General features: G+C 40.5%; 2 protein-coding genes across 2 annotated transcripts in view; both read left to right on the top strand.

Annotated features, from left to right (window-relative positions):
* The first annotated feature begins 36 nt into the window (after nt 1–36).
* LOC145850304 (uncharacterized) lies at nt 37–9,401 on the top strand. The gene is made up of 3 exons (XM_082958521.1): nt 37–569; nt 1,021–1,221; nt 5,330–9,401. The coding sequence occupies exons 1-3, from the start codon at nt 299–301 to the stop codon at nt 6,313–6,315; spliced, it is 1,458 nt and encodes a 485-aa protein (XP_082814647.1). The 5' UTR covers nt 37–298; the 3' UTR covers nt 6,316–9,401.
* Nucleotides 9,402–17,638: 8,237 nt separating this feature from the next.
* LOC106594299 (uncharacterized) overlaps nt 17,639–20,738 on the top strand; it is a 28,361-nt gene continuing 25,261 nt past the window's right edge. The window contains 3 exon segments of the mRNA XM_082958401.1: nt 17,639–18,164; nt 18,629–18,726; nt 18,862–19,039. Of these exon segments, the coding sequence (XP_082814527.1) occupies nt 17,918–18,164; nt 18,629–18,726; nt 18,862–19,039 (523 nt within the window). The 5' untranslated portion in view covers nt 17,639–17,917.

Here is a 20,738-nt window from a genome sequence, read left to right as displayed (position 1 = left end):
TCTAGTGGACGGAACTGGAGGCTTCTTCAACAGCGACAAAAGGCTTCTGATTCAACCAACGCTGTTGTTTGCTAGCGAAAAATAAAACTGAAACATTTGACCAATCTTCTGTATATTACTCTTAGTGTTTTGAACATAATTATGTTTACCTATCTACTAGTTCATGTAACGTAATTTGCTTGTTAAATTAGAAAATGTGTTAAATTGATAATGCACTCGGCTAATCTCCCGGAGCATGAGCTCACTAAACTAGACGGAGAAAGAAACTCTGGTGAAAGGAGAGGAAGAAGCTTACAGAATGAAAAAGGAGGAAGAGGAGGCTATCACATTGAAAGAAGAAGAGCAGGATATTACAGTGAAAGAGGAAGATGGCAAAGAGGTTGTCAGAGTGGAAGAGGAGGAGGTAGAAACTTTCAGAATCAAAAAGGAGGAAGATGCCATAACATTGAAAGAAGAGGAAGAACCTTTTGGAGTAGAAGAGGAAGAAGAGGCTATCTCAATTAAAGAGGAGGAGGAAGACGTTTTGGGAGTGAAAAAGGAGGAGGAGACTGAAGATCAGATTAACACCAGTGAGTACTGTCTTAAACAGGGTCATACACTGCCGTTGTTGAACTAATGTGTGGTTTTAAAGGGGCATTCTACTGAAGTTCTACACTGGAATAGGTTGTTCAGTACTGTAGGAATTATTTCAGGGGCAATCTGCCATTGGTACATATATTTTTGGGACTTTTAAATTAGATGTATTAAGTTCTCCATGTGGTCTACATTAAAGTGCACTTCATCTAATATAGCAGGCTTTTAAAATTCAATCTTGGAGCATAATTTCTACTTAAAATATCAAAAGGCACCCATTTTGTGAAACTACCCTTTCACAGTTGCAACACAAACATTATTTTATAAAATCATGATGAAGTGGCCATTTTAGGCCCTTTGTAGACATATTCATGCCTCTTGTAAGACCCTATGATTGTAATAGATGGTCATAAGTTTACCATCTGTTTGATGTTCTCATTCACACAGGAGAGAGACATGACTATTGTGGATCCTCTGGGGAGCCTCAACAACATCCTGTGTCCCCGTGTCGTGTCTCTCCCGGTAGCACCTTACTGCTGGGTATGAAGAGGTTGTCTGTGCTGCTGGTGGACTGCAGGAAAACAACGGGGCTGAGTGGAACTGTGAGAGGAGGAGAAAAGAAGAAAGGATTAGATTTAACTCATCAAAGTAAGTGCTGTAGTTTAGTTTGAACAAATAAAATAGATCTGCCCACTGGTATCTGTTACCAGGACAACCAGCAGAGTCCTGTTAGTTGACATGAAGATAGACTGGTGGATATGGATGTTATGAATATCATAACACTGAAAAAGGTTTCTGCCAATGAAAAGAGAGAAACCAATAGACCATATAAGACCTTGATGAAAGTTAGCTTTAGAGAGAAAGTTTCAAGATGATCTGATGTAAGGTTCATGTTTTACAAAAAAAATTCCTGAGAACGTTATGGATGTTACATTGCCCGTCCCAGTCAACCCCCCCCCTATCTTTACAAGACTTTAGAACAGGCAGACTAAACTCCAGACACTGTTAATATTAATTAACTAATACTGGAGGAAAGCTGTGATCAGGCTGCCCACTCAAGAGAAAGCTTCAAACTGTAACCAGTGCCTTCAACCTGGTTCAGGTTATCAATCAACCTACCAGGGTAGTTACAAACAGTACAGGAATGAAATCATCACCATATTTTGATTGTATCTTTACTAATGCTGCAGAAATTTGTTTGAAAGCAGTATCCAAATTCATTGGATGTAGTGATCACAATATAGTAGCCATATCTAGGAAACCCAAAGTTCCAAAGGCAGGGCCTAATATCGTGTAAAAGAGGTCATACAATAAGTTGTAGTGATTCCTATGTTGATGATGTAAATAATATTTGTTGGTCTGTGGTGTGTAATGACGAGCAACCAGACGCTGCACTGGACACATTTATGACATTGCTTGTCCCAGTTATTAAATAAGCATGCACCCGTTAAGAAAATGACTGTAATAACTGTTAAATCCACGTTGATTGATGAGGAATTGAAAAATGTTATGGTGTAGAGGGAGGAGGCAAAAGAGATGGCAAATGGGTTTGGCTGTACAACTGATTGGCAAACGTATTGCAAATTGAGAACTCATGTGACTAAACTGAATAAAAGAACGAACTACACTTTGAAACAAAGATAAATGACATGAAGAGTGATAGTTAAAATCTTTGGAGCATCTTCAATTACATTTTGGGCAAAAAAATCAACAATGACATGTCACCGGTGTCTGACAACGTGGATGGAAAATGATTGAGGATAATAGTGCCACTCCTATTTGCCTTAACTTCAATTTAAGCCTACTAGAAAGTGTGTGCCCTCAGGCCTGGAGGGAAGCTAAAGTCATTCCACTACCCAAGAATAGTAAAGCTCCCTTTACTGGCTTAAATAGCCGACCAATCAGCCTGTTACCAACCCTTACATTTAAACAAAATAAAATGGTGTTTGGCCAGATACAATGCTATTTTACAGTAAACAAATAGAGACGTTCAGCTTATAGGAAAGGACATTCAACAAGCACAGCACTTACACATGACTGATTGGCTGAGAGAAATTGGTGATAAAAATATTGTTGGGGCTGTTTTGTTAGTCTTCATTGACATTATGACTGATGATTGGCTGTTTTGTTAGATTTCAGTGACATGACTGATGATTGGCTGAGAGAATTCGATGATAAAATGATTGTGGGGGCTGTTTTGTTAGACTTCAGTGCGGCTTTTGACATTATCGATCATAGTCTGCTGCTGAAAAAAACGTATGGCTACACCCCCTGCTATATTGTGGATAAAGAGCGCTTTTTTTTTCTTTTTAAATGTAACCCTTTAACTGACTAGTTAAATACAAATTCTTCTTTTCAATGACGGCCTAGGAACAGTGGGTTAACTGCCTTGTCCAAGGGCAGAACGACAGAGTTTTACTTTTTAACAAAGAGCTGCAGTTAGTTTCAGAATGGGTGGCAAGGAATAAGTTAGTCCTAAATATTTCAGATTACCTTAAATTACATGGCCTACTATGCTAATTCTGTAGCGGTATTGTTAGAGGGGGGTAAAGATAAAGATTTTGTTGGGGCACCAGGCAGGTATTAACCCTAGTTATTAATGTTAGTTATTACCTATTATAACATTATTATTATTATGAAATATTATTAAAACCGAAAGGATAAGAGTAGAATAGATAGAGTAGCGCTTCCAGACACATTCTAAACATTATGGAGTCTTAAAGGAGGACTGTAGCATCTAATGATGAAACATTATGGAGTCTTAAAGGAGGACTGTAGCATCTAATGATGAAACATTATGGAGTCTTAGAGGAGGACTGTAGCATCTAATGATGAAACATGGTGGAGTCTTAAATTAGGACTGTAGCATCTAATGATGAAACATTATGGAGTCTTAAAGGAGGACTGTAGCATCTAATGATGAAACATTATGGAGTCTTAAAGGAGGACTGTAGCATCTAATGATGAAACATTATGAAGTCTTAAAGGAGGACAGTAGTATCTAATGATGAAACATTATGGAGTCTTAAAGGAGGACTGTAGCATCTAATGATGAAATATTATGGAGTCTTAAAGGAGGACTGTAGCATCTAATGATGAAACATTATGGAGTATTAAAGGAGGACTGTAGCATCTAATGATGAAACATTATGGAGTCTGATGCTTTAAAGGAGAAGTTTACCCAGAATCCAGAAACTCCTAAGTGATTCCATACATTGAAACTAGTCCAGTGTAGTTTTCCCTCTCCTCCTCTCTCTCCCTGTAGTAATGTCCTGAAACAGCTGCAAAATTTTTTATTTCAAAGATAAATCATAATAATCCAAACAACTTCACAGATCTTCATTGTAAAGGGTTTAAACACTGTTTCCCATGCTTGTTCAATGAACCATAAACAATGAATGATCATGCACCTGTGGAACGGTCGTTAAGACACAAACAGCTTACAGACGGTAGGCAATTAAGGTCACAGTTATGAAAACTTAGGACTCTAAAGAGGCCTTTCTACTGACTCTGAAAAACACCAAAAGAAAGATGCCCAGGGTCCCTGCTCATCTGCGTGAACGTGCCTTAGGCATGCTGCAAGGAGGCATGAGGACTGCAGATGTGGCCAGGGAAATAATTTGCAATGTCCGTACTGTGAGAAGTCTAAGACAGTGCTACAGGGAGACAGGACGGACAGCTGATCGTCCTCGCAGTGGCTGACCACGTGTAACAACAGCTGCACAGGATCGGTACATCCGAACAACACACCTGCTGGACAGGTACAGGATGGCAACAACAACTGCCCGAGTTACACCAGGAACACACAATCCCTCCATCTGTGCTCAGACTGTCCGCAATAGGCTGATAGAGGCTGGACTGAGGGCTTGTAGGCCTGTTGTAAGCCAGGTCCTCACCAGACATCACCGGCAACAACGTTGCCTATGGGCACAAACCCACCGTCGCTGGACCAGACAGGACTTGCAAAAAGTGCTCTTCACTGACGAGTCGCGGTTTTGTCTCACCAGGGGTGATGGTCGGATTCGTGTTTATCGCCGAAGGAATGAGCGTTACACCGAGGCCTGTACTCTGGAGCGGGATCGATTTGGAGGTGGAGGGTCGGTCATTGTCTGGGGCGGTGTGTCACAGCATCATCGGACTGAGCTTGTTGTAAAGCAGGCAATCGCAACGCTGTGCGTTACAGGGAAGACATCCTCCTCCCTCATGTGGTACCCTTCCTGCAGGCTCATCCTGACATGACCCTCCAGCATGACAATGCCACCAGCCATACTGCTCATTCTGTGCGTGATTTCCTGCAAGACAGGAATGTCAGTGTTCTGCCATGGCCAGCGAAGAGCCCGGATCTCAATCCCATTGAGCACGTCTGGGACCTGTTGGATCGGAGGGTAAGGGCTAGGGCCATTCCCCCAGAAATGTCCGGGAACTTGCAGGTGCCTTGGTGGAAGAGTGTGGTAACATCTCACAGCAAGAACTGGCAAATCTGGTGCATCTCCATGAGGAGGAGAGTGTTTTGTGATCTGACTTATAAAACAGAATTAATAAAAGAAGTAAACATATTATCAGTAATTACCAGGAAGCTCTACAACATCATTTATTTTTTTTAAATCACACCAAGATTGTTTTAAATTATGAAATGTTTGAAAACTGGCTTCAGGTTATTGAGGGATCTGATTTGGATTAAACTTCATAGCAAGGCAGTTTTATCATGTGGAGGTTTCATTCAGGTCTCTCTTTAAATAAACACTGTCTTTGGCAGGAGAAAAAACAAACCCGGAGGAACCAGGGACGTCCAAACCAGCAAGACGACACCTCTGCTCCCAGTGTGGAAAGAGTTTTAACCAGTTAGGAAGACTGAAAGTCCATGAGCGAATACACACAGGGGAGAAGCCTTACCACTGCTCCCAGTGTGGAACTAGGTTTACCAGGCTAGGAAGCCTGAAAAGACATGAGAGGACACACACAGGAGAGAAGCCATACCATTGCTCCCACTGTGAAAAGAGTTTCACAGAGTTAGGAAACATGAAAGCTCATGAGCGAATACACACTGGGGAGAATCCTTTCCATTGCACCTGGTGTGGAATCAGTTTTAACAATTTAGGAAAACTGAAAGCTCACGAGCGAATACACACTGGGGAAAAGCCTTACCACTGCACCCATTGTGGAAAGCGTTTTAACCGGTTACAAAACCTGAAAGCTCATGAGCGAATACATACAGGGGAGAAGCCATACAATTGTGCCCAGTGTGGAAAGAGTTTTAATCAGTTAGGAAACCTGAAATCTCATGAGCGAATGCACACAGGGAAGAAGCCTTTCCATTGCTCCCACTGTGGAAAGAGTTTTAAGGAGTTAGGAAACCTGAAAGCTCATGAGCGAATACACACACCGGAGAAACCTTTCCATTGCTCCCACTGTGGAAAGAGTTTTAAGGAGTTAGGAAACCAGAAAGCTCATGAGAGAATACACACAGGGGAGAAGCCTTACCACTGCTCCCAGTGTGGAAAGCGTTTTAGCCATTTAGGAAACCTGATAGCTCATGAGAGAATACACACAGGGGAGAAGCCTCATCACTGCTCCCAGTGTGGAAAGCGTTTTAACCAGTTAGGAAAGCTGAAAGAACACATGAGACTGCACACAGCGGATAAGCCTTACAAATGCTCAGACTGTGGGAAGACATATTACTCATCACAGTCACTTAATCGTCATGTGAAAATCCACACAGGAGAGAAGAATTACTTCTCCTAGTGTGTAAATTGATATGTCACATCACATTGACATAAAATTCATCAGAGAACATACACAGTGCTCCCATTGTCTTATAATGTTGACTGTTTACTTGTTTATACCAATGTACCAAGTATACTCACAAATATATGTGTATGTTTTTATTAGAAAACATGAATTGAATATGGAGTATGTCAGTTTGAATATAGAGTAGATCATATTCCATGTGTTTAAATGGTCCATTTTTAAACTCTATGTGTGTTTATCTGGGTGTGTCTTTCCTCCAGCACTACAGATAATCAAGTGATATTTGGATGTGATGCATTTGTTCCATTGTTTACATTTCAGTTGGTTTCCCACTGTGATGATTTATATCTGACAGAGGGGCTTTAAATAGTATGGTCACATTTTACAGATTGTGGCGCAACTATTTATTGATCATGTATTTTCCTATTCAGCTTCTACATCTGCATAGAGACAAACAGTATTTTTAAGTTGATAAAAAATAAATAATTATACACTTCTATTTTCACAATTTGAATTATTATTTAGCATAAACTCCAACATCAACAAAACACTGTGGCTTTGACATCAAGAAGAGAATGGGCTGATGGGTGGTAGTGCTACTCTATAGGTAAGGCTGTCCAATATGAATGTTCAATACACACAATAGGTTGATCAGTAGCCAGTTAGCTAGCTGCTACAGTCCAATATGAATGTTCAATACACACAATAGGTTGATCAGTAGCCAGTTAGCTAGCTGCTACAGTCCAATATGAATGTTCAGTACACACAATAGGTTGATCAGTAGCCAGTTAGCTAGCTAACACAGCTTGCTAACACACAGCTTGCTAACACACAGCTAGCTAAGAACAAAGTCAAAATGCCCTCCAGGCCTGGTGGTGGCAGCAGTACTCTACAACCACTGTTTATCGGAGCTTCCTGAGGGGAAAATAATTAAGCTGTATATAGCTTGATTAACAACATTTCCAGACAAAGTGTGAGTAAAGTCATACCGTATAATTATAAAAACAAATTAATCACAACCACTGTGATGGAAACAGGAAGTTGTGATTGGTGATGGTGTACAGTCCACTATGAATGTTCAATACACACAATAGGTTGACTGGGGAGGTGATGTACCAGAGTCAAAGTCCTGCAATAAGAGCTAAGATGCTAATATTTGGGTAAACTATATATATTTGTGTTCTGTGGTTGTTACTGAGGTGGCTGATATCCCACTCCATAGTTAAGGCTGAACAGTGACTATAGGTAGGTATTAAATTAGATTTTATAGAACATGTACAGGACTTGTATTTTTATATGTCATAATTGGATAAACCCCCCCGAGTTAATACTTTGTGGAAGCACGTTTGGCAGCCATTACAGCTGTGAATAGTTGTCATTAAGATTCAACTTTTCGCAACTCTTAGGGCAACATATATCCATAGATTTGGTCAAAATTGCTAATTGATGGACAGTGATATTTAAACCTGATTTGTCTCTGATTATTTTTCTTTCAGCAGATTTAAGTCAGGACTGAGAACAGACCCCTTAGGAACACTCAACAGGTCTTGGAAAGCCATTCTGGTCTTTTGCGTAAACATTTGTGTGATTGTCTCTCAGAAAAATAAAATCCTATCCCAGGGTTAGGTTTTCAGAAGACTGAGGTGGGTTTTCCTCTAACTTTTTACCTGGGCTTTGCTCCTTTCATATTTATTTTGATCCTGACAAACTCCCCAGTCCCTGCCGGTGACATGCATACCCATAACATGATGCTGCCACCACAATACTTATTGTGTGGTTAATGTGTGGTCTATCTCCAGGTCATCAGACTGTTAAATAGTCGGCCTCCGCCCAGCACCCTGCCCTGAACTTTAGTCACTGTTACTAGCCGTCTACCACCCAGTACTCCACCCTGTATTTTAGTCAAGGCTCATCCTATATAACTACTGCTGAACACACCTTTTCTATTCATATACAGTCCATAATGTCTATACACACCATCATATACATTGTAAACTAACTGTATATATTTATATTCCGGACTCTGTCATTGCTCGTTCTACTATTTCTATATTTCTTCATCCTTTGGGCTCCCGAGTGGCGCAAGGGTCTAAGACACTGCATCTCAGTGTCTTAGACACATCTCAGGATTCGAACCAGTACCTGGTTCGAATCCAGGCTGCATCACATCCGGCAGTGAATGGGAGTCCTATAGGGCGGCACACAATTGACCCAGCGTCTTTCGGGTTTGGCTGGGCTAGGCTGTCATTGTAAATAAGAATTTGTTCTTAACTGACTTGCCTAGTTAAATAAAGGTTAAGTAAATAAATTGTCTGGGTTTGCATGTTTTGTATTGTTAGATATTACAGCACTGTTTCACTACACCCACGATAACATCTGAGAAATATGTGTATGAGACCAATAACATTTGATTTGATCTGGTCAGAGGTGTGCAGACAACAGACGGTGGTAGAGGTGTTTATGGTGGAGAGGACTGTTGACTCAGTGGAGGACATCCCAGCCACTTGGCAGTGTTGACACTGCTACTTCCTACCTGACTGGTAATAGGACTCACTGCTATTTCATGGTTTTGATGTCTTCATCCATTATTCTACAATATAGAAAATAGTAAAAATAAAGAAAAATCCTTGAATGAGTAGGTGTGTCCAAACTTTTGACTAGTACTGTATACTTATGCTACTGTCACATAACAAAATACAATGTCAGTGTCAGTATATGCAGCCTTAGATGCTGTGGGAATGTGTTATATTGTGTACATGTTCCCCTTGTAGATATTCCTTAACATCTTAGATACTAGTACATTAGTAGTACATAACAGTGTAATAGTGTAGTACTACAGTACGGTCCTGTCTTGACAGCCTCGTTTGAAATGGAAAAGTTTATTGTCAGAACCAGCCTTCTGGACGTGTGTAGTATATAAAATATCAGGGAGTCCTTGATTCACCAAAGGTTCTTGTTTTCTACAGTTTGACATAAACAGTATTTCCCTCCTGTCTGAAAACATACTTTTGGATTATAAACATGTCAATAAAAAAAGATTACTAAAGTTGCCAATGTATCTTGTCATGTCATATACATCATAACCCAAGGGTGGTCACAATTGTTGTTCAAATGTTGCATATAAAATCTTTAGTACCTAGGCATTGGGTTATATGTTAGAATGTCTAATAAACAACTATATTGTATACATTAACAATATTATTTTGTCAAAATAAACTGCTACCTGTATGCAGACGATATAGTTGTGTACTATTGTTACGTACGCCTCTAGGTAGCGGGAACGCAACACCCTGCTGCCACTCAACTCCCCGTGGAGTGAAAGAGGTATGGGACTGTAGGTGGAGTGAAAGAGGTATGGGACTGTAGGTGGAGTGAAAGAGGTATGGGACTGTAGGTGGAGTGAAAGAGGTATGGGACTGTAGGTGCGGGTAAGGATGACAAAGGCAGAGAATTTACCCTTTACTGGGAATTTATTTTTTCCTTCACATGTTAAATTTGGGGAGAAGGGGCTGGGCGGAACCAAAGCAAAGAAAGTAAAAGTTATAGCCCCCTCTCCTACCTTACCTGCCTACCCACTACTTACCTGATCTTTTAGCGCCACCTGGTGCGCTACCCAAAATACAGGGGGTGGTCCGCCCAGGTCTTACCTAGTGTGCATAGACCAGGGGTTATGTATGCCCGCAGGCCTCTTGCCTAAGCACTCCCTAGGTGCCTTCCCCTTACCCCCTGGGAACAAAAACAGAAATATACAAACAATTTCAATAATCAAAACAGTCCTTTGAACATAAACATACCTCCGCAGGACTGGTGACAAAATACTTCACAAAAAAACTGAGAAACAACCAACACAGGATATAACCATCAGCTCTCCCTGAGAAACAACCAACACAGGATATAACCATCAGCTCTCCCTGAGAAACAACCAACACAGGATATAACCATCAGCTCTCCCTGAGAAACAACCAACACAGGATATAACCATCAGCTCTCCCTGAGCAACAACCAACACAGGATATAACCATCAGCTCTCCCTGAGAAACAACCAACACAGGATATAACCATCAGCTCTCCCTGAGAAACAACCAACACAGGATATAACCATCAGCTCTCCCTGAGAAACAACCAACACAGGATATAACCATCAGCTCTCCCTGAGAAACAACCAACACAGGATATAACCATCAGCTCTCCCTGAGAAACAACCAACACAGGATATAACCATCAGCTCTCCCTGAGAAACAACCAACACAGGATATAACCATCAGCTCTCCCTGAGAAACAACCAACACAGGATATAACCATCAGCTCTCCCTGAGCAACAACCAACACAGGATATAACCATCAGCTCTCCCTGAGCAACAACCAACACAGGATATAACCATCAGCTCTCCCTGAGAAACAACCAACACAGGATATAACCAGCAGCTCTCCCTGAGAAACAACCAACACAGGATATAACCATCAGCTCTCCCTGAGAAACAACCAACACAGGATATAACCATCAGCTCTCCCTGAGAAACAACCAACACAGGATATAACCATCAGCTCTCCCTGAGAAACAACCAACACAGGATATAACCATCAGCTCTCCCTGAGAAACAACCAACACAGGATATAACCATCAGCTCTCCCTGAGAAACAACCAACACAGGATATAACCATCAGCTCTCCCTGAGCAACAACCAACACAGGATATAACCATCAGCTCTCCCTGAGCAACAACCAACACAGGATATAACCATCAGCTCTCCCTGAGAAACAACCAACACAGGATATAACCATCAGCTCTCCCTGAGAAACAACCAACACAGGATATAACCATCAGCTCTCCCTGAGAAACAACCAACACAGGATATAACCAGCAGCTCTCCCTGAGCAACAACCAACACAGGATATAACCATCAGCTCTCCCTGAGCAACAACCAACACAGGATATAACCATCAGCTCTCCCTGAGAAACAACCAACACAGGATATAACCATCAGCTCTCCCTGAGAAACAACCAACACAGGATATAACCATCAGCTCTCCCTGAGAAACAACCAACACAGGATATAACCATCAGCTCTCCCTGAGAAACAACCAACACAGGATATAACCATCAGCTCTCCCTGAGAAACAACCAACACAGGATATAACCATCAGCTCTCCCTGAGAAACAACCAACACAGGATATAACCATCAGCTCTCCCTGAGCAACAACCAACACAGGATATAACCATCAGCTCTCCCTGAGAAACAACCAACACAGGATATAACCATCAGCTCTCCCTGAGCAACAACCAACACAGGATATAACCATCAGCTCTCCCTGAGAAACAACCAACACAGGATATAACCATCAGCTCTCCCTGAGCAACAACCAACACAGGATATAACCATCAGCTCTCCCTGAGAAACAACCAACACAGGATATAACCATCAGCTCTCCCTGAGAAACAACCAACACAGGATATAACCATCAGCTCTCCCTGAGAAACAACCAACACAGGATATAACCATCAGCTCTCCCTGAGAAACAACCAACACAGTGTCGTGTCTTTGGCATCATTAAACTGAAGACATGTTTATCAAATAACTAAATTATTATTACACGATTAAACTGATTAATGTGTAACTATATTTAACTAGGAGGTCGGGGCACCAAGGAAAATATTCAGATTACAAAGTTATAATTTTCCTAATATAACTTTCAGATATTATAATATCTGATCTCTCAGTCCTCTGATTAATGATGTGTTAGTTTACCTCACGTCAGTCTCATTCCAAATGTCGTAAATTGTTGGTTATCTGCATGAACCCAGTCTTCACTAGGAGTCATCCATACATCAATTGTCTTAAAAATCATTTATTTACTAATCTAAGTAATTCACAGAAATACATAAAACAGATATGGTTACAAGGAAATGATAGGCGAATGTGCCCTAGTGGGCTAAACCGGCATGGCGGCTTGTTACACAAAGAAAGGGGGTTGGGCTTGAATGAAAGCGCGGGAAGACTGAGTAACAAAGGAAGCAGCTATGTCACCATAAATACATTATTGTATGCATTCTAAATTACCGCCCATTTGGAAAAGGAAAATGCAATAAATATTTACTCTGAGCTGCGCTTCGGTAGGTTGGTCGTAGATGCTGGCCGTGTTGGCCAACAGAGATCTTCCTGTCCTCGGAAGAATGTCACTGGTGGTAAAATGGATATGTTGTAGTATCTTCGTTGTGTGTTAGACTGGGTACATCGTCAGTCCTTTCCTAGCCCACGTCTACAGCGGCCGCTGCTAACTCAACGGCTAGGAAGTATCACTTCTGTAGTGAATAAGGGTTCAAAGTTCATACCATTCGCAACCAAAGCTCACGCTGAGGTTGGCTTAGTTCTGTACTTGACATGTGTGTCCTTTAACGCAGAGGCTGCAGACCTCACGTACCCGGAACTCCTGTTTACATTGTGTCATTGACTTATATAGTGGCGAGGGGAGAAGGGTGTGTTTCATCGTTTATAACCCCTGTCTCTTCACAGGGGCGGCCACTGATTGGTCAGGGCTCTTTCCTTATGAAAACCCAATTCTCTCATTTGGAAGCTAAAATTACATTTAATCTCCTAACAAACAGTTTCAATATCAAACATTTAAATTGCACAACAATTCCATGTGACTCTGATAACTAGAATGTGTAGACTTTCCCAGGTACAGTTTATGTCGTCCTGTTATCAGTCATAATGTCTCATGACAACCGAGCTGACATCCATACTCATTAAGTACCTGGTATATTTCCAACTGGTTCTATTACCGAAATATGGTTCCTTTCCCCCCACTTGTTTGATGTTCCCAGACTCTCTATTTAACAAAGGCTTTCTAGAGTGAACAAAAATGATTCTAATGATCTGACGTTAAGCTGTCTTTAAAAAACATATTGATGAGTTAGTTCATTAAGATGCTGAGTTGGGGTTTTAGGCTGGGTTTCTGTATAGACATTAAGCTGTCTTTAAAAACATATTGATGAGTTAGTTAATTAAGATGCTGAGTTGGGGTTTTAGGCTGGGTTTCTGTATAGACGTTAAGCTGTCTTTAAAAACATATTGATGAGTTAGTTAATTAAGATGCTGAGTTGGGGTTTTAGGCTGGGTTTCTGTATAGACGTTAAGCTGTCTTTAAAAACATATTGATGAGTTAGTTAATTAAGATGCTGAGTTGGGGTTTTAGGCTGGATTTCTGTTTAAACAACATATTGATGAGTTAGTTAATTAAGATGCTGAGTATTAAAAGGGTCTTCTTCTATAGAAATAGGTCAGGCCTCTTGCTTAATAGTACAAAGCAGATCATTCAATCGATGTTCTTACTGGTCCTAGACTATGGTGACATCATCTATATGAAAGCAGCTGCCACTTCATTAAAGCCATTAGATGCATTTGACCATAATGCACTTTGTTTTATTATGGGTACAGGTTCAGTACACCTCCCTGCATTCTCCATCAGGAAGTAGGCTGACCCTCTTTGTGGTGACGTAGTTCCATTCATTGCTCTCTTTGCATTTATAAAGCTCTTTGACAGTAACTCCCTCTGTAGCTAACATCTACAATAACCATTAGAGGTAAGAGTTGGCGTTATCATACACAGTCTCAGGGATGGCTAGCTCTGGGAATTCCTTTGGTCTGATCAGAGAGGTAAATCTGCTCTTTGCACCTTACTTGTGGAATAATCTCCAAACGTATCTAAACATTGATGTTTTGGTGCCTCTAGGTTAATTCAGACTGCTGAGTGAGGACATGTTACAACTTACTTACAAAACCTTTAAAGGAGTTCATGAAACCATTCAGTCATGGATGTATGTAAACATATTTACCAGGTATTACTTGTTACAGAAGACTACTGTTGTACATTGAATAGACTGTGAACACATCATTAACATTCATGAACCTTCACACTCTTCATCGCTAAACTAGCAACAATAACTATTGTCTATTGTTATTCTCAATGACCTTCTTGGCCATATGAAAGCCTAGCGTAATACAATGTTGTCATGTCTTTGATTATGCAAACATTTGTTTATTCCATTATATTTCTCATTAAGATGAATGTTGTTTTAATTCTAAATGGGTCACGCATTGCTTTGGTCATGTGTTCTCTTATGGGTCAATGATTTTAATTAGAATATAGCAATGATGCTCTCTCCTCAATCACTTACAGTTTCTTTGGAAAGTATTCAGACCCCTTGACTTTTTTCACATTTTGTTACATTACAGCATTATTCTAAAATGGATTAAATAAAACAATTTCCTCAGCAATCTACACACAATACCCCATAATGACAAAGGGGAAACAGGCTTTTTATAACTTTTTGCAAATGAATTAAACATAATAACATAATTTACATAAGTATTCAGACCCTTTGCTATGAGACTCAAAATTGAGCTCGGATGCATCCTGTTTCCATTGATCATCCTTGAGATGTTTCTACAACTAGATTGGAGTCCACCTGTGGTAAATTCTATTGATTGGACATGATTTGGAAAGGCACACACCTGTCTATATAAGGTCCCACAGTTGACAGTGCATGTCAGAGCAAAAACCAAGCCATGAGGTTGAAGGAATTGTCCGTAGAGCTCCGAGACAGGATTGTGTTGAGGCACAGATCTGGGGAAGGGTAACATATTTCTGCAGCATTGAAGGCACCTGTTTTAGCCCCCTGCAGTAAAAGGTTATTCATGGGGTAAAATGATCTGTTTAAGTCATTATTAAAGGGCACATCGTTAACAATGTGGTCTATATCCTCTCAATCATTTATTCTGAGGTTTTTGACCATTCGGGGACCTAATCTCAAACACTCATGTAAACATGAGAAAAATGTAGTCTACACTAAAGAATGTGAATTTGGTCATAAAAATGTTTTTTGACAAGTTATATGCATGAAAATAAAGATGTTTAAAAAATGGACACTATAGGGGACACCTAAGCCTTGTTATGGATAAATGTCTATAAAGATAGACTGGTATTAGATATCTGCTCCATTTTTGGTCACAGTCTTCTGTGATGTATTTGAAGTGTCATATTGGGATGTAAACTCAAACATGAATACATTTAAACTATATCTGACATGGTACTGGTGTCTTCTTTTTTTAAGCCCATAACCATGTGTGTGATGTGTCAACAAAAAAGGGCACCCCCCCATAAAAAGATCCCGCAACAGAAAACTGCACAATATGTTGAGTAAAGTATTTTGCTTACCATTATATCTAACCCTACTCCATGTGTTGCCACTATCATGTATCCTACCATGACTATATCCAACCCAACTCCATGTGTTTCCACTATCATGTATCCTACCATGACTATATCCAACCCTACTTCATGTGTTACCACTATCATGTGTCCTACCATGACTATATCCAACCCTACTTCATGTGTTACCACTATCATGTATCCTACCATGACTATATCCAACCCAACTCCATGTGTTGCCACTATCATGTATCCTACCATGACTATATCCAACCCAACTCCATGTGTTTCCACTATCATGTATCCTACCATGACTATATCCAACCCTACTCCATGTGTTACCACTATCATGTATCCTACCATGACTATATCCAACCCTACTCCATGTGTTTCCTCTATCATGTATCCTACCATGACTATATCCAACCCTACTCCATGTGTTGCCACTATCATGTATCCTACCATGACTATATCCAACCCTACTCCATGTGTTTCCACTATCATGTATCCTACCATGACTATATCCAACCCTACTCCATGTGTTACCACTATCATGTATCCTACCATGACTATATCCAACCCTACTCCATGTGTTACCACTATCATGTATCCTACCATGACTATATCCAACCCAGCTCCATGTGTTGCCGCTATCATGTATCCTACTTGGCTGAAGCTTTGATCCAGTGGAAGAAGTATTGAGGATCAGGGAGGTTAAAGGTCACATCAGGATACAGCTGTTACTCTACAGTATCCCTAGATAATCCAGTAATGAGAGAAAATGTATTGAATATGTAAAGACACAATATTAAATCAGTTAAAATTTAACCTAATTCCGTTTTAGTTTTTTTCTAAAATTCAATTTTCTCCGTTTTGTTTTCCTATGTTTCTTATTTCCCTGTTTATTTCCCTAAATCACACTGTTTATAGAAAAACAACAACATTGGATGTTTTTAGTCCACAATAATACTTAAACCACATCAGGAGACCACTTTTGAAGTCTGAGAAAAATGTAAGACATTTTCATTTTAATTCAAGTGGCACCAGCAAGAGCCTTGCTTGGTTAGTGGTGTCTCTGTAGCATTTTACATTTACATTTTAGTCATTTAGCTCTTATCCAGAGCGACTTACGGTAGTGAATGCATACATTTCATTTCTTTTTTTTCTTTTTTTTGTACTGGCCCCCGTGTGAATCGAACCCACAACCCTGGCGTTGCAAACACCATGCTCTACCAACTGAGCCACAGGGAAGACACATGTGACTGCAGAGTTTGCTGAACAAATCACTACTGGATTGATGCAAATAATCATGATATCATTCTGTCAGGAAAACATAGACTACTTTGTACTTAACATTTAATTGACAAGGTTTTTGAGAAAGCTTTTCTATCAACCAGAAGATGGTTGTCATTAGCATCATCGCTAACAGCTACACATAGTGGTAGACAAATGCTCTCAGACAGGGGGATTTCCGGGCTGTTTCCTCTTCAGAAAGTTGAAGGAAAATACAAATCACTTACATGAATTTAACGACAACTTACAGGCAGTGGGTTCAGAATAACAATGACAAAAAATGGATACAAATTTTACCACCACTCAAAGGGACACTTTAGAGACAGGAAGGGTAAAGGGGCATGTGTTCTACACAGGTAGAGCCCTATCTGTCCATGTAGCCTTATGCAAAGTGGGCACTGCTTCATGTGGTAACACCACCACTCACATAAATAGTCCATATGCCACTGGGTGAGAGAAGTTTTCATTGTTTTTGGGCAGCATTATGTGAGGTGTTAATATGTGTTGTTAACAATGAGCCTTGGTCAATTTAGCTCGTAATACACCACCTAGGAAAATGCTACCCTCTTCAATCTGTCACCTAATCCTGGCTAATGGGCAGGCCAGCCCTGGAGGAAAGTATTGGCTTTAAGAAGTATGAGAAAACAACATCTGGTTGTTTTTAAAATAACTTCTCATGACAAGGTTAGCAAGATTAAATATTTAATAATGTTTTTTCCAATCTGCGTTACCCACTCCAGTCAGCAGATGGCGATGTGAGTCTTTCAGGTGATGCTTCTTGCGTGACGTATAATCTAGTGGACGGACAGGAGGCTTCTTCAACAGCGACAAAAGGCTACTGATTTAACCACGCGGTAGCTTGCTAGAGAATTTAAATCCGAAACATTTAACCTCTTTTGACCAATCTTGTGTATATTACTCTTAGTGTTTTGAACATAATTCTGTTTACCTATCTACTGGTTCATTTAAACGTAATTTGCTTGTTAAATTAGCTAACGTGTTGCATTGTTACTGCACTAGGCTAATTGCCCGGAGCATAAACTCACTAAGGATAAAGAAACTCTGGTGAAAGGAGAGGAATCAGCTTGAAGAATGAAAAAGGAGGCTATCACAGTGAAAGAGGAAGATGGGAAAGAGGTTGTGAGAGTGGAAAAAGAGGAGGTAGAAGCTTTGAGAATCAAAAAGGAGGAAGATTCCGTAACATTGAAAGAAGAGAATGTAGTGAAAGAAGAGGAAGAACCTTTTGGAGTAAAAGAGGAAGAGGAGGCTATCTCAATAAAAGAGGAGGAAGACGTTTTGGGAGTGAAAAATGAGGAGAATGAAGGTCCGATTACCACCAGTGAGTACTGTCTTAAAAACGGGCACAAACGATGCAGTTGTTGAACTAATGTGTTGTTTTAAGGGGCATTCTACTGAAGTTCTACACTTGAATATGTTGTTCAGTACTGTAGGAATTGTTAAAGGGGCCATCTGCCATTGGTACATATGTTTTTGGGACTTTTCAATTAGATGTATTGAATTCTCCATGTGGTCTATATTAAAGTTCCCCTCATCAAATACAACAGGCTTTTAAAATTCAATGTCGGTGCATAATCTCTACTTAAAATATCGAAGGGACTTAAAAGGCACCCATTTAGTGGAACGATCCTTTTACATTTACAACACAAACAATATTTTACAAAATCGTGATGAAAGTGGCCATTTTAGGCCCTTTTTTAGACATATTCATGCCTCTTGTAAGACTCTGTGATTGTAATAGATGGTCATAAGTTTACAATCTGTTTGATGTTCTCATTCGCACAGGACAGAGACATGACTATCGTGGATCCTCTGGGAAGCCTCAACAACATCCTGATGCTGATGAGGCAGAAAAGAGTCTCTCCAGATCAGAACACCAGATGGTACAGCTTGGTCTGGTCTAGCATACAGCTTGCTCTATCGGGGTCTGGGCTGGGTTTCTGTAAAGCACTTTATGACAACAGTGACATCAGCATCCATAATGATATGTGTCTGTGTCCCCTCTTTATGGTTACCAGGACAACGCTAGCCCTTCCTCTCTCCCGGAGTACCCGTGTCGTGCCTCTCCCGGTAGCACCTTACTGCTGGGTATGAAGAGGTTGTCTGTGCTGCTGGTGGACTGCAGGAAAACAACGGGGCTGAGTGGAACTGTGAGAGGAGGAGAAGAGAAGAAAGGATCAGATTTAACTCATCAAAGTAAGTTTTGTAGTTTAGTTTGAAGAAATACAATAGATCTGCCCACTGGTATCTGTTACCAGGACAACCAGCAGAGTTCTGTTAGTTGACATGAAGATAGACTGGTGGATATGGATGTTATGAATATCATAACACTGAAAAAGGATTCTGCCAATGAAAAGAGAGAAACCAATAGACCATATAAAACCTTGATGAAAGTTAGCTTTAGAGAGAAAGTTTCAAGATAATCTGATGTAAGGTGCATGTTTTACAAAAACATTTTCTCAAAACATTATGGATGTTACATTGCCTGTCCCAGTCAAACCCCCCTGTCTTTACAAGACTCTAGAACACACAAACTAAACTCAAGACACTTCAAATGTGGTCTGTATTGCTTCATTAACATCTGATCTACAGATATATTATTCTACACTACCGGTCAAAAGTTTTAGAACACCTACTCATTCAAGGGTTTTTCTGAAATTTTACTTTTTTCTGCATTGCAGAATAATAGTGAAGACATCAAAACTATGAAATACCACATGGAATCATGTAGTAACCAAAAAAGTGTTAAATAAATCAAAATATGTTTTGTATTTGAGATCCTTCAAAGTAGCCACCCTTTGCCTTGATGACAGCTTTGCACACTCTTGGCATTCTCTCAACCAGCTTCGTGAGGTAGTCAGCTGGAATGCATTTCAATTAACAGGTGTACCTTGTTAGAAGTTAATTTGTGACATTTCTTAACTCCTTAATGCTTTTGAGCCAATCAGTTGTTGTTACAAGGTAGGGGTGGTATACTGAAGATAGCCCTATTTGGTAAAATACCAAGTCCATATTATGGCAAGAACAGCTCAAATAAGCAAAGAGAAAGGACAGTCCATCATTACTTTAAGGAACACCGCAGGAATGGAATGCCCAGAGTTACTTCTGATGCAGAGGATAAGTTCATTGGAGTTACCAGCCTCAGAAATTGCAGCCCAAAGAAATGCTTCACAGAGTTCAAGTAACACAGACATCTCAACATCATCTGTTCAGAGGAGACTGCGTGAATCAGGCCGTCATGGTCGAATTGCTGCAAAGAAACCACTACTAAAGGACACCAATAATAAGAAGAGACTTGCTTGGGCCAAGAAACATGAGCAATGAACATTAGACCGGTGGAAATCTGTCCTTTTGGTCTGATGAGTCCAAGTTTGAGATTTTTGGTTCAAAGTGTCATGTCTTTGTGAGACGCGGGGTAGGTGAACAGATGATCTCCTTATGTGTGGTTCCCACCGTAAAGCATGGAGGAGGAGATGTGATGGTGTGCGGGTGCTTTTCTGTTGACAATGTCAGTGATTTATTTAGAATTCAAGTCACAGTTAACCAGCATGGCGTCCACAGCATTCTGCAGCGATATGCCACCCCATCTGGTTTGGGCTTAGTCCCACTATCATTTGTTTTTCAACAGGACAATGACCCAACACACCTCCAGGCTGTGTAAGAGCTATTTGACCAAGAAGGAGAGTGATGGAGTGCTGCATCAGATGACCTGGCCTACACAATCCCCCGACCTCAACCATATTGAGATGGTTTGGGGTGAGTTGGCTGCTTTCCCTTCACTCTGCGATCCAACAGCCAGAAGAGGACTGGCCACCCCTCATAGCCTGGTTCCTCTCTAGGTTTCTTCCTAGGTTCTGGCCTTTCTAGGGAGTTTTTCCTAGCCACCGTGCTTTTA

Source organism: Salmo salar, chromosome 12 (assembly GCF_965601325.2).
Source record: "Salmo salar chromosome 12, fSalSal1, whole genome shotgun sequence".
Classification (NCBI taxonomy): domain Eukaryota; kingdom Metazoa; phylum Chordata; class Actinopteri; order Salmoniformes; family Salmonidae; genus Salmo; species Salmo salar.
This window is presented reverse-complemented; position numbering and strand designations above follow the sequence as displayed.